The sequence below is a fragment of the Manduca sexta genome, chromosome 3 (assembly GCF_014839805.1).
Source record: "Manduca sexta isolate Smith_Timp_Sample1 chromosome 3, JHU_Msex_v1.0, whole genome shotgun sequence".
Lineage (NCBI taxonomy): Eukaryota > Metazoa > Arthropoda > Insecta > Lepidoptera > Sphingidae > Manduca > Manduca sexta.
The window spans coordinates 8890923-8906082 of NC_051117.1; the positions used below are offsets into that span (position 1 = coordinate 8890923).

At 31.3% G+C, this 15160-nt stretch overlaps 1 protein-coding gene across 10 annotated transcripts in view; it reads right to left on the bottom strand.

Moving 5' to 3' along the window:
* The window catches only part of LOC115442964 (nuclear factor 1 B-type), a 77434-nt gene extending 62700 nt beyond the window's left edge, over positions 1-14734 (bottom strand). For 9 of the 10 annotated variants that reach the window (XM_037439495.1, XM_037439488.1, XM_037439487.1 and 6 more), the window contains exon 1: positions 14600-14724. In XM_037439495.1, coding sequence (XP_037295392.1) covers positions 14600-14677 — 78 coding nt within the window. In that variant the 5' untranslated portion in view covers positions 14678-14724. Of the gene's footprint in view, positions 1-14568 lie in introns of all 10 variants that reach the window. The other variant, XM_037439493.1, reaches the window with a different exon arrangement.
* Positions 14735-15160: the final 426 nt, after the last annotated feature.

Sequence of the window (15160 nt, forward strand, 5' to 3'; positions counted from 1 at the left end):
GAACAATCCCTCTGTAATATAGTACAATCCGAAACAAGGGAGTACAAATGATGGAAATCAAAATACGTAGAAAATGATTATTTTTAAAAATTACAGCCATTTTCAAATGAATAATAATATGATGATTTATTGCTGAATATCATGGAAGAATATGTCACTCAGAGGTACAATCCTCTGTAATATAGTACAATCCGAAACAAGGTACAAACGATGGAAATCCACGAAATACGTAGAAAATGATTATTTCTTCCAAGTACAGCCATTTTCAAATGAATAATCATTGTGATGATTTTATAGCTGAATACGATGGATGAATACGTCCCTCAGAGGTACAATCCCTCTGTAACATAGTACAATCCGAAACGGAAAGTACAAACGATGGAAATCCACGAAATACTTAGAAAATTATATTTTTTAAAAGTACAGCCATTTTCAAATGAATAATTAATATGATGATTTGATTGCTAAATATCATGGAAAAATATGTCACTTAGAGGTACAATCCTCTGTAATATAATACACTCCGAAACAAGGGAGTACAAACGATGGAAATCTGCGAAATACGTAGAAAATGATTATTTTCTTCCAAGTACGGCCATTTTCAAATGAATAATTAATGTGATGATTTTATAGCTGAATGTGATGGAAGAATACGTCCCTAAGAGGTATCATTTCTCTGTAACATAGTACAATCCGAAACCACGGAGTACAAATGACGGAAATGCACGAAATTCGTAGAAAATTATTATTTTCTTCCAAGTACGGCCATTTTTAAATAAATCATCATTGTAATGATTTTATAGCTGAATATGATGGACGAATACGTCCCTCAGAGGTGCAATCCCTCTCTAACATAGAACAATCCGAAACAAGGGAGTAAAAACGATGGAAATCCACGAAATTCGATCAAATTTATAATTTTTGAAAGGTAGAGCCATTTTCTAATGAATCATCATTATGATAATTTAATAGCTGAATATGATAGAGGCAAACATTCTTCATAGGTAAAATTCCTCTTAAATATACTACAATTTGAAATAAGGGAGTAAAACGAAGGAAATCCACGAAATACGTTGAAATTTATATTTTTTGTTTTATCCTAGTGCGAAATGCAAGGGTCAACTGATCTTAATATGTATTCCTTGGAATTTAAAAATTTTACGATACCATAAAACCCAATAACTAGGCAATAGACAAAAAATCAACTGAAATAATATTTATAATGAGTGGCATAAAACACGTGCGCTTCTTTACCCACTTAGTGACTTTAAGGTATAATAAAACAAAAGGTTATTAATTAAGGTTACAAAAATTATTTATATTTTTTATTACTTTACGCAGCCATTGCTCTGTGGTTCTTGGTTAAATTTATGACATTTGCGCAAACTTTTTACAAGCGTTAATACAAATAGTGGTATGCATTGTTAAGTAATTATTTGTAATTAAAATAATACAAAGAGTTTTTTCTTGAACTGTTAACTATTTCTATCTCTAGATTTTTATGTACCTGTGTCTTGTTCCCAAACTGGTAAGTTGTATAAAGCCAAACTTTTCCAGATAAACTCAAAATTATATAATTATGCCTATTTTCAAAGGAGGCGATAAGACAAACCCTGGCAACTAACGTTCAATTGCAGTATTGCCGGTCCTTCAAAAATACTTGTAATAATACCCTATGAACGCTTAAACAAGGTATTAACAAAATAGCTTCCGTTTAGGGCAGGACATCTGTCGGAACCGCTAGTAGCAATTAAAATAAATTCAAATATAACTTTCCAAACCAAAAAACAACACGAATAAAAAATACTTCTAATAAAAAAATTCTGCCTGCAGAATGCATTAATATAAAGGATCACAAAACGTGTAACATAGTACTAACAGTCATTAAAGCAACGGATAGTTTCCTTTATTTTTAATCCTAATTAAAAGTTACTCAACGTTTTGCGCAAATGTCATAAATTTTACCAAGAACCAAAGAGCAACAGCAGCGTAAAGTAATAGAAAAATATAAATATTTTTGTAACCTTAATTAATAACCTTTTGTTTTATGATTGATTTTTTACTTTTGTTGTTGTATAGTGTTTGTTTTGTTATCATTTTGACTTTATTTGCGTTCTTATTACACTTCCCATACACAAATTTTAATATCAGTTTATTTTTCAAATCCAGTGTGGACGACTGCTCAAATAAAATTACCAAAAATGAGCAAAAAATACATATATTTGTACATATCAAAAAGCGCAATGGTATCAATAACAAGCTTCTGAAGCACCATAAATATTACGTCATACATTAGTGAACCTTCATAGTCGGGACTATCATCCACACATGACAGCGATCGTACTACATGTGAAAAGGATTCTACTACTAAGGCAACTATTTTCTATCATATTCAGCTATGAAACCATCAAATTATCATTCGTTTGAAAATGACTGTACTTTTTCAAAAATTTAAATTTCAACGAATTTCGTGGATTTCTTTCGTTTTACTCCCTTATTTCAAATTGTAGTATATTTAAGAGGAATTGTACCTATGAAGAATGTTTGCCTCTATCATATTCAGCTATTAAATTATCATAATGATGATTCATTAGAAAATGGCTCTACCTTTTCAAAGAATTATAAATTTGATCGAATTTCGTGGATTTCCATCGTTTGTACTCCTTTGTTTCGAATTGTACTATGTTAGAGAGAGATTGCACCTCTGAGGGACGTATTCGTCAATCATATTCAGCTATAAAATCATCACAATGATGATTTTATTTAAAAATGGCGTACTTGGAAGAAAATAATCATTTTCTACGTATTTCGTGGATTTCCATCATTTGTACTCCCTCGTTTCGGATTGTACTATGTTACAGAGGGATTGTACCTCTGAGGGACATATTCTTCCCTAGTATTCAGCAATAAAATCATCATATTAATAATTCATTTGAAAATGGCTGTACTTTTTTAAAAAATAATAATTTTCTAAGTATTTCGTGGATTTCCATCGTTTGTACTCCCTCGTTTCGGATTGTACTATATTACAGAGGGATTGTACCTCTGAGGGACATATTCTTCCATAGTATTCAGCAATAAAATCATCATATTAATTATTCATTTGAAAATGGCTGTACTTTTAAAAAATAATAATTTTCTAAGTATTTCGTGGATTTCCATCGTTTGTACTCCCTCGTTTCGGATTGTACTATATTACAGAGGGATTGTACCTCTGAGGGACATATTCTTCCATAGTATTCAGCAATAAAATCATCATATTAATTATTCATTTGAAAATGGCTGTACTTTTTTAAAAAATAATAATTTTCTAAGTATTTCGTGGATTTCCATCGTTTGTACACCCTCGTTTCGGATTGTACTATATTACAGAGGGATTGTACCTCTGAGGGACATATTCTTCCATAGTATTCAGCAATAAAATCATCATATTAATTATTCATTTGAAAATGGCTGTACTTTTTTAAAAATAATAATTTTCTAAGTATTTCGTGGATTTCCATCGTTTGTACTCCCTCGTTTCGGATTGTACTATATTACAGAGGGATTGTACCTCTGAGGGACATATTCTTCCATAGTATTCAGCAATAAAATCATCATATTAATTATTCATTTGAAAATGGCTGTACTTTTTTAAAAAATAATAATTTTCTAAGTATTTCGTGGATTTCCATCGTTTGTACTCCCTCGTTTCGGATTGTACTATATTACAGAGGGATTGTACCTCTGAGGGACATATTCTTCCATAGTATTCAGCAATAAAATCATCATATTAATTATTCATTTGAAAATGGCTGTACTTTTTTAAAAAATAATAATTTTCTAAGTATTTCGTGGATTTCCATCGTTAGTACTTTCCCGTTTCGGATTGTACTATGTTACAGAGGGATTGTACCTCTGAGGGACGTATTCATCCATCACATTCAGCTATAAAAATCATCACAATGATGATTTATTTAAAAATAGCCGTACTTGGAAGAAAATAATAATTTTCTACAAATTTCGTGCATTTCCGTCATTTGTACCTCTGAGGGACATATTCGTCCATCATATTCAGCTATAAAATCATCACAATGATGATTTATTTAAAAATGGCCGTATTTGGAAGAAAATATGAATTTTCTAGGAATTTCGTGAATTTCCATCGTTTGTACTCCCTTGTTTCGGATTGTACCATGTTACAGAGGGATTGTACCTCTGAGGGGCGTCTTCAGTCTTCAGTCGTCTTCTTTCAGCTATAAAATCATTAAAATGATGGTTGACTTGAAAATGCCTTGAGTTTATGTTACTACACAAGGCGGTGATTGACAAAACTCTCAGTACACCATATCTCTTGTCCCTATAAGGTACAAACAAAATAAAAACGGTACAATCCGGTACTGACCTAGTATAATTTTAAACTCACTTGCCAACTTCAAACAGGTCAAAAAACAATTTATATAGGTAATAAAGTTAATGAAAAGTATAGTAAACAAAGAAGCCAGCTCGGGCTGGCAGGAAAGAAGAAATAAAATGATGTATATGTTATTTTAAATAAATAATAAGGGAGAAACGCGTCGTGATCCTCACCGGTGAGGACAATAAAAGTCCTAACCTAGCTAACCTACCAGCCTTTCATTAGCTTCTTAAGCGATGACTACACGAAGAAGAAAGGCAGAAAGAAACTCCGGGCTTTATTTTTTGTCATCAAATCTTTTATAATATTATTTTTAAATATATATTTTTTTTAATAAGTCTTTTGTACACAAAGTCTGATTAATTATATAAGCTAATATACGCACATCACCGTAAAAGTGCGGAGAAAATCCACCTAAAAGTATTTAACAACAATTAAAAATTAACGAAAAAAAAACAGTAATACTATAAAAATAATTTTAAGAAAAAATTAAACCGCCTTCAAAAACCACTCAAAACCAAAGAATAATTTCACATAACAAGTATATATTGGATACCAATTTTGGAGTCGGTACCTAATTAAAATTGCTAGTTAGCTATATTTGTTGCATAGTCCATCTATGAGCTAAATTTCTTTCAAATCAATTAAAAGGAGTAGGTTTGCGTGTACTACAACATACACAGTGAAAGGTGTAATACCAAGCACATGTATGGTGTTTCATCTTTTTTCGAGGCAGGGAGTGTAATACACCCACATTTGACCAGCTATATGTAACAGGGGAAGAATTTGGGTAGTGTACAGTTTACAAATTTAAATATTTCCTTAATAGTTTTCATTTGCTGTGCTGCGGCGATGTGTTTATCTCCGGTGACAATCTGACTTGCTGACTTTGTACGCTGGCAGCACATTGTTTTCGTATATTCGTTAATGTATTTATCTAGCTCAACTAGCAATTTTAATTAGGCACCGAATCCAAAATTGGTATCCAATATATACTTGTTATGTGAAATTATTTTTTGGTTTTGAGTGGTTTTTGAAGGCGGTTTAATTTTTTGTTTTAATTATTTTTATTTTTTGCTTTTTGTGTTAGTAAAAATAGACCGTCTCAATGGCATAGTTGTGTTTCGCTCACGATACGACTATCGCGCTGAGGAGTTACACCTCTGAGTACCACTGAAAAGGGGAAAAGGTGTGATGCTATATATATGTATGTAAGAAGTAGATTCAAGCAAACCTAACGCAAAAACACAACTGTTATATTTGGCTCACAGTACTACTATCGCGCTGTGGTGTAACACCTCTGCCTACCCCTGAAAAGGGTAAAAGGTGTGATGCTACATATATGTATGTATGTAAAAGGGGAGTCAATTAAACCCAACCCAAAACACAACCGATATATTTCGATCATACTATAACTATTGCGTTGTGGTGTTACACCTCTGCCTACCCTGAAAAGCGGAAAAGGTGTGATGCTATATGTATGTATGTATGTAAGTAGAGTCCACTAAACCCAACACAAAAACACAACTGATATGTTTCACACACAGTACGACTATCGCGCTGAAATATTACGCCTCTGCCTACCCCCTGACACGGGGGAAAAGATGTTATGCTATATGTATAAGTATGTGAGAAGTACAGTCAACCAAACTCAATGCAAAAACATAACTAAATACGTCACAGGAAAGCTAAATTACCGATTTCGTTTTCTTGGACGACATAATTATTCTAGTTTTTTTTTAATTTTAAAACCAAACTACCGAAGCGATCTTGAAAAAACCAATCTGGAGAGAAATTCTTTCGAATAAAAAAATAATTTTCCAAATCGGTTCATAAATGAGCGAGTTCTGAGGTAACAAACAAACAAAAAAAAAAAAAATCACGTCGAATTGATAACCTCCTCCTTTTTTTTGAAGTCGGTTAAAAACGTTTATAAAAACTATGAAACAGTGTACAGCGTGCATTCGCCTACATTTACAAACATAATTTTGTTGTTTTACATTTCATATTTTGACATAGATCATACATACATACATGCATAATATATATTATAGCATCACACCTTTATCCTTTTAAGGGATAGACAGAAGTGTAACACCACAGCGCGATAGCTGTACTGTGATCGAAATATTATCAGTTGTGTTTTTGATTTAAGTTTGCTTGAATCTACTTCTTACATACATATGTATAGCATCACACCTTTTCCCTTTTCAGGGGTAGGCAAAGGTGTAACATTTCAGCGCGATAGTCGTATTGTAAGCGAAACATAACTACGCCATCGAGACAGTATATTTTATAGTACAAGTCCATCTAGCTTAACCAGCAATTTCAATTAGACACCGACTCCAAAATTCGTATCCAGTATATACCTGTTATGTGAAATTATTTTTTGGTTTTGAGTGGTTTTTGAAGGCCGTTTATTTATTTTTATATTATTAAATTATTTTTATTTTCAAAACAGCTCGAGCAACATAATTCTTATTGTGGTAACTAATTAGCAACAAATTCCTACATTACGACGTATCAAATAAGTATAAGTTTCGTGAGTGTCCATGCTAGCTTGATATCAAGATAGCAGTGGTAGTTTTTTTTTCTAAACGGCTTGAGCAACAAAATCGAAATAGTGGTAACTAATTAGCAACAAATTAGCAACAAATTCCTACATTACGTCTGATCATATAAGTATAAGTTTCGTTATGGTCCATGCTAGCTTGATATCATGATAGCAGTGACCGGTTTTTTTTTCTAAACGGCTGGAGCAACAAAATCGAAATAGTGGTAACTAATTAGCAACAAATTAGCAACAAATTCCTACATTACGTCTGATCATATAAGTATAAGTTTCGTTAGGGTCCATGCTAGCTTGATATCAAGATAGCAGTGGTAGCTTTTTTTTCTAAACGGCTTGAGCAAAAAAATGGAAATAGTGGTAACTAATAAGCAACAAATTAGCAACAAATTCCTACATTACGTCTGATCATATAAGTATAAGTTTCGTTATGGTCCATGCTAGCTTGATATCATGATAGCAGTGGTAGCTTTTTTTTCTAAACGGCTTGAGCAAAAATCGAAATAGTGGTAACTAATTAGCAACAAATTAGCAACAAATTCCTACATTACGTCTGATCATATAAGTATAAGTTTCGTTATGGTCCATGCTAGCTTGATATCATGATAGCAGTGACCGGTTTTTTTTCTAAACGGCTTGAGCAACAAAATCGAAATAGTGGTAACTAATTAGCAACAAATTAGCAACAAATTCTAAAATATATTTGGTTTAATTCTGCTAAGTTACTACTGCTACCTTGACAGAGCTAGTATTTATGGATTTTCGTGAATGAATTCGTTTTTTAATATTAGATTTTGGTTGTAGTTTGCAGCGCATAAAAGTTCTTTGCAGCATTTTGCTGTTATTTGGATGTTTTTACAAGGAAGTGTGGATGATATAAGTGGAATGGTATATCATAAATTTGCGCAGAAATCAAGGACGTAATGTCCCGGACAATCGATAGCAGAGGGGAATGAAAGCTATGACACTATTCCTCGTGGATTTTCGGAAGTGATTTTTTGAAATGTGTTTAGAACTTGTTTTCTTTTACAATAACGTTTTTATGTCCTCCACTATACGTTTTTTTCGTAAATAAAGAATATAAAAAAGCTTGCAAGTTGTTAACAGGGTAGATATTAATTATAATATATATAAAATAACTTTACTAGGAATTTATGTACTATTTCCACTTGCAAAACCCCTCCAAGGCCTCGTGAAACGATAACCATTCTTCTCTAGAGCTATTTATTACAATTTAGACTTCTTATTTTAAAAGATCGTACTTAGACTATAATATGTTAATTCAGGACTTGATCTATTGTAAAACATCCGAATCAATTCTGCCAGTTTGGACTTCTTATTTTAAAAGATCGTACTTAGTCTATAATAATATATTAATTGAGAACTTGATCTATTGTAAAAAATCCGAACCAAACCAGTTGTTTCTGCTTATACTCTATCATCCAAACTCCATCCTCAAACTAGACAACAAAGCTACCGACAGCGTGTTACCAAGTAGTATTGCCACGAAAAACCACTTTACAAAGCAAGCAGTTCTAATACCGAACATTAAATATATAACGACACAGGAATCGATACTACATCTTACCATTGTCCAACCGATAAACAACGAACAACTACTTTAATCACCATGAATTTTCCATTAGCATCGGAAATTGAACCTTCCATATTCTATGCGGGATTTTCCAATCAATAAGCTCAAGGAAAAGCACAGAGCTACGCAACAATAAGATTATTGCTATAAAGCTTTTGGTCTTTCAGGGGTTGGGAATTGAAAGGGATATATTTTTTATATAGACACTGAAAGCTCTGATGGTCGTGTGATATCATATGTAGGTGTGTTTGTATATTTGTTAAAATTTATAACTTAAACCATAGTTACTGATGTTTGGTACACAGGATTTTTATATAATTTAATCCATAAAAAGATAGATTTGAAGTTTTTACTTGTTCAATTGTAAATGTTAATCTTTATAACCACTGCTTCGATTTTGGAAATTCAGTCCTAACAGAACTGAAACAGATAGAAAAAGCAAGGAAAATCTAACTAAAATTTAGAAATCTAGATTTGATAAATTGACAAATATGTTTAGAGTAATTCTCCGTCCATGAAGAATCTAACTAAAATTTTAGAACTTAGATTTGAAAAAGATAAAAAAATGTTAAGTGATTGTCCTTCCGTCCATTTTCAATATAACAAAATGTAACTTTAGTAGAGCAAAGAAGTAACAAAGTTGTTTTTGCGTTGCGCAGTTCGAAGCAAAAACAATATCGGTCAACACAGCAAAAAGGGCTAGCGTACACCAGTTCCTTTATATTCAACCTATGAAAAGTAAACACTAGAATAATCCTGTACAAAAAGGGATTAAAACTTATCTATAAATATTGGTTTTATTTAAAATATCGCATTTAAAACTCGTAAGTACTACGATATTTAAAATAACCTTTTTATCACGCTTTATAGTATATTTTGTAAACTTTAAAGACGAATTAAATTTTCCTATTTCGTGTTCACTTTTAGAACCAATACGCCTATCTAATTATTCCCAAAGCACGTATTTTACAAAATACCTATAGTTTTATAATAATAAAAATTTGAAATAAAAAAGAAATCCATGTGCCTCTTTTCAAAATCCACACTTTTAAAACAAAGCAATACTTACCAAATAATCTTCTGTCACAGAACGCGAAACATCTAGAAAAGCTACTCAAATCACAAATTAAATAACCTATCAAATAGCTTCACCACAATACATCGTTATACAATAAATACACATCCATATAATAAAACATAACTAACATCGACAATCCGTAATGCCTGTACATATTCTGCATAAACCATCCAACGGTCAAAAGTCCAATTAGTTAATGGACCCTTGCCTTCGGAGTTTGGGAAAAAAAAGGTAAAAAAGGAAAAAAAGAAAGATAGACACGTGCAATACAATCTTGCGTCGGGGTTGTGCATTCGGGAGTCATGCACCTTTATTATTACCTAATATTGGCTGGTAAATTGAAAAATGTGGTTTTTATATGATTCTTTGGGTATAGGAATCAAAATTGATTAACAAATATTTAATGTACCGACTTTTTTTAAAGTAATATTTAATATAATAGAGAATGTATAATTTAGAATAAAAACTTTTTAATATTATTCTTTTTTCGATTTTCCAGCCAACAAGAAACTTAGCAACATTATTACAATATCTTTAAATCCGTTGATATTATTAATTTACTATTAAACACGTTTAAATATTTACTTTGATGAAATAAATAAGTTTTTAAAGATAATGTAATAAACATTTAGAAATGAAAATATACATAAATTGTGTGAATCATTATGTATCAATTCAAAATTAATTTTTCATTTAAAATAATTTAAATAACGAACTTTAGAATTAATTACGAACACAAATCAATAAAAAAGAATTAATACGCATTTTTAAAAGTAAATTTAAACATTAAAATAGAAAAATATATTTTGTCGCATAAAATATCTGCACTTTTTCCTTTTCAATTTATAGTACAGATAGATAACCCGTAATGGCGGCACGGGTCAGCGAGTGATCCCGGCGGATTTTAGAAAATTTGTGCTCGCCGCTTTGGCGGACTTGATAGGCTGTGTTAGTGAATAAATCTGCTAAAATTCTATTGAGCGACGATAAAAATGGAAAATTTACAGTGTAGCGCTTTATTGGGTTATTTTTGCTTCTTTAGGTGTATAGAAACTTTTAATCGATAATAAGTTTTTCTGGTATAACGTCGGATTTTACGATAAATAAATGGCAAAATGATTATTCAATTACTTATTATACAGTAAAAAGATTTTTTTTTATAAAAGCGACATTCTAAAGTCAAATTTAAAAACAAAAACCATCCATAAAGATTCACACAAAGCGATAAATCGAGCTAACAATGTTACACAATATATATCAACATTAACAGTTAGTGAAAAAACATTCAAAAAACATTGATAGTGGCACAAGAAAAAGGTGGAATGTAAGAAACAAACACTTAAGGGACAGACTCGACACCGAACCGTTGATACAACGTGGCGACGCGGCCGCGACCGCGCCCGGGTATTTTGGGATGAACCGCGCCGATCTGTGTGCTGCCAGTTTTTTAGCTCTTATCGGATGTGGAAATCGCGATCTATCTACTTTAAATGTTTAATTTATCTATAAAAAATAACAAAAAATTAACTAAATAATGAGATTACTACTAAGACATTTTGATCGATTATTATTATTATTATTTTATATATATAAAAGTAATACCAGTATTAGATTTGCATTTTCAGTCAGTGACCAATCAGATTCATTAGTATTGAAGTGAATATATAAATTTGTAAGATTTAGTTAGTTAAAAAAGGCGATGATCCTCTTCGGAAACATTGTTTATTTTCGTGCTATCATTGGTTTCCTTTCACACTATTTATTTGTGTATGTTGTAATGTTAAACACAACTTGTTATATTACCCTTGAAATAAACCTAGTCAAATTAACAAAAAAGATTACGAAACGAATCATCGTAGATTTATATAATTCACCCTTTGATTAGTTATTTAATTGCACGTTCCTTAGTGTTTTAGCGATATATTTCCAAATAATTAGAACTTAATTGCTTTAAAAAAATTACCGTCTCTTAATTCATTAAATAAACAAGAAAAATCTATGAAATACATAGCTGAATTTGTATTTGTGTCTTTTTTAAAAAATGTAAACTAATTGCTCATAATAATATGAGTACGTTTTGCAAAGATTTAAAGTTGGAATTATATTTTATCTTAATTATTCTTACATAACCTGATTTGCTGCAATGCATTAAAATACCCCTATAGCATGAATTTTATTTTATGTTGTTCATAAAATAAAAACGCTGCACGTATATAAAGATACAAATAGTAGAATTTGTATCCCTATATTATATGTGCAGAGCCTATATTTTAGATATTTTACAACTGTTTAAGCTAATTAGGGTCATTATCAATATTTATCCAAATTCAGTCTCCAATCCCCCGCTATTTCAATCATTAATATAACAATATATTGCTGTATCAAAAACAAACACATTTAAATACCTTTAAATAAAATGTAATAATTTAGCTATTATGACTACATGGACTGGTTTTGCCGCATTGAATTAAAATAGATACAATATTTGTTATCTAATTGTATTACCGATGTGCATTTTTAATAAAATAGTGAATACATATTATATATAATAATAAAAAAAATAAACTATACAGTTAATTACCTAAAAGATTTCCTATGAAACCTACAACGCCTTGAGAACTTTATTTCACGTACCAAGAAATTCAATTTGCAATTCCCTTCCCAAGTTATCCAGAGTACACGTAACATCTTTGAGTACAACGTACCGCTGACCTAAACATTTCCAATATTCGAAACTAAATTTCATTTAGCCAACAAAATTAAATTAGAATTTCAAGCAGTGTATCTGTGCCGGTTGGGTTATCGTCGCTGAGTAAGCTTGGACACCGGTGCGCGACGCTCTCCGGTAATCGTTTAATCTTTAACTTATTTTACACTAGATCTACATCTGCCTCCTTTTGGATTTTTACGGATACGTTTTTGGTTTTTACTTAATTCGGCTTAGGAAGATTTTGGTGCATTTTACCGTTTTTGTTGAAGATATAAAAAAAAATATGTTTGAATTAGTTTCTATATATTTAGGTAGAAGCCTGTAATCAGTAATTATATAATCAGGCATTTATCATATATATTAAGAATATAATTTACAGTATGTAAAAAAATTAATTAAAGGCGATAATTATCTGAACATATTTTTTCCTTTTTTACATTATTATTCACGTAGCTCGAGACAAAGTTACAGACGTTCGTAAAGATAATATATCTAATGTTATACTTCAAAGTCTTAACGATAATGTGACGCCTTCATTACGCCTTTCATATTTAAATAACGAAAGAATAAAATCTTTCTTTTTTTTTCATTTTAAGTAATTAGGTATGTATCATTTTAATAATGCATTTATATATTACGATCTCCAAGTTCCAACCAACATTGTACTTAAAAGAAAAGAATATTTTAATACAGCTCGACTTTGTGTATGATGATAATAAAAAGATAGAATATAGAGCGTAATTAATTCAAAAGAATAATAATAATAATAAAATAAAACTCTATACTTAATATAAATTTTTACATATTTAGAAAATTGATAACTTAAAATACATGCTAAACCAAATTAAAACCCATTAGAATAACTATATTTTAAAATTATAATTTTGTGTTTAACTCTATCATTTATATTTAAAGAAGTATTAATACCTATTTCTTTTCTTAAAGCTATAGTTATTAAAGGGGCAAACAATAGTATATATCATTAATTAATGGTATCAAAACTATCTGCTTTTATTGCAATTATTAAAAAGAAAGTTAATTATTAATTATATGATCAATGAAATAAGCCTCTAAAAACCATATAAAACCCTATAGAATAAACGAGAAATCATCTAATCAAACAGTAGTATCTCAGCATTTTAAGCCCTATTACGATAAACTAAATACTAATATAATCCCTGAAACATAAAACCATAAATAAACCGAATACGAAACACAAATCATACAAAACCATTAAATAACAAAACTGGAAAACTTTTAAAGATATAAAAGAAAAAGTTATCGAAAATCCGATTCGCGTGGTACACACAACTGCAGATATCAATGGGCGTTATGCTACACGATGCCGTAGTTTCCCTGCAGTTAGCTCGCATCTTAGCCTCCCATATCGATTTACCAACCACCATCTTCAGCATTCTTTTATACTTTCATAAAAAAATATCTTTTTTTCCGTTACTTTATCTATACGTAATACGCGATGCAAGTGACGTACGCTTTTAAGGGTTGACTTTAATTGCAATGCAGTGATGAAATATTTTTTATATTTATTTACAAAATGATTTTTATTTTATTATATTTTGATGGTATTTAAGTTTTGTATTTAGTTGTGTTTAATGAATATTACATTAATTGGATTTATGCATTGCGGATTTTATAGATTACATAGGTTAAATGATTTATATTTTTTATTAGTCTTTATAACTAGTTGATAGATTTAATGCCAATTTACATTTTGTTTTTATAACGAAACTAAAAATTAAAATATTGTTTATATTTGATTTTTTGATATCTTTAACAATCAGTTAATGCTTCAAACGTTCTAAATGACTTATTAAAATGAATCTAAGACTGATACAAATATTTTTGGACATGAAAAATTTACTGATTCATTATACATATTTTAGATACATTTTGGGAGCTACAAAAATACAGTAGAATCATAACACAGGTATTTCCGTAGACCGTGTACCACAGGGCGAGCGTCCCCGAGCCCTAACTCCGTCCACATCGATATGTTTACATTACAGCACTAGACACATCTAACCTCACTTCAACACGTGTATTTCTAATATATTTAATTAAAACAAAAGTTGAAAATTCGCAAATGTACGCACACATTGGACGCGACGAAAACGGTGCGTCCCGAAAATACCCGGGCGGTCGCCGCGTAAAAGCGACATCATAGCTCACAACATCTGTTAATATGATCATTGTTAATTACATATGGGTTTGTTGTTAGAAATTGTAGCCACCTGTCCCGAGGAGGGCGCTTGCAGGTACGTCGCTACGTCGTCCACCATGCAGGCTCGCGGGAGGTCGGGGAGGAACATAATACGCTAGAGGGCGCGCATATCGCGTGCGGCCTGCGCGGCGCCCCGCGTCCGACTGACGAGCGAGCGCCCCGCGCCTCCCCGCCGCCCGCCTGTCCGCCTCCGCGCCGCGCCGCCCCGCCACCGCCCCGCCGCCCCGCCCGCCCAGGGCTGCCGAATGGGAGCTTACTAGAGGTTTTTTTCTTCCGCTGTAACGTCATTATATATTATTCAAATTATGTAACACATTCGCTTTGTACATTATATCGATTTGTAACTCGCAGTTCTCTAGTGACGATCTTTTATCGCAGATTCTCTGTGGATGTATGATTGTGCAATTTTTGTTGAGATTAAGATTAAAAATCAGGAAAATATGTTACGACATTTTCATCACTAAAATATAATATGATTATAGTAAAATGTGTGATATTATGACTCAAAAATATAATAAATTATTAAATATTCGAAATAATACTCTATTAATTAAATGACACTTAAATATAC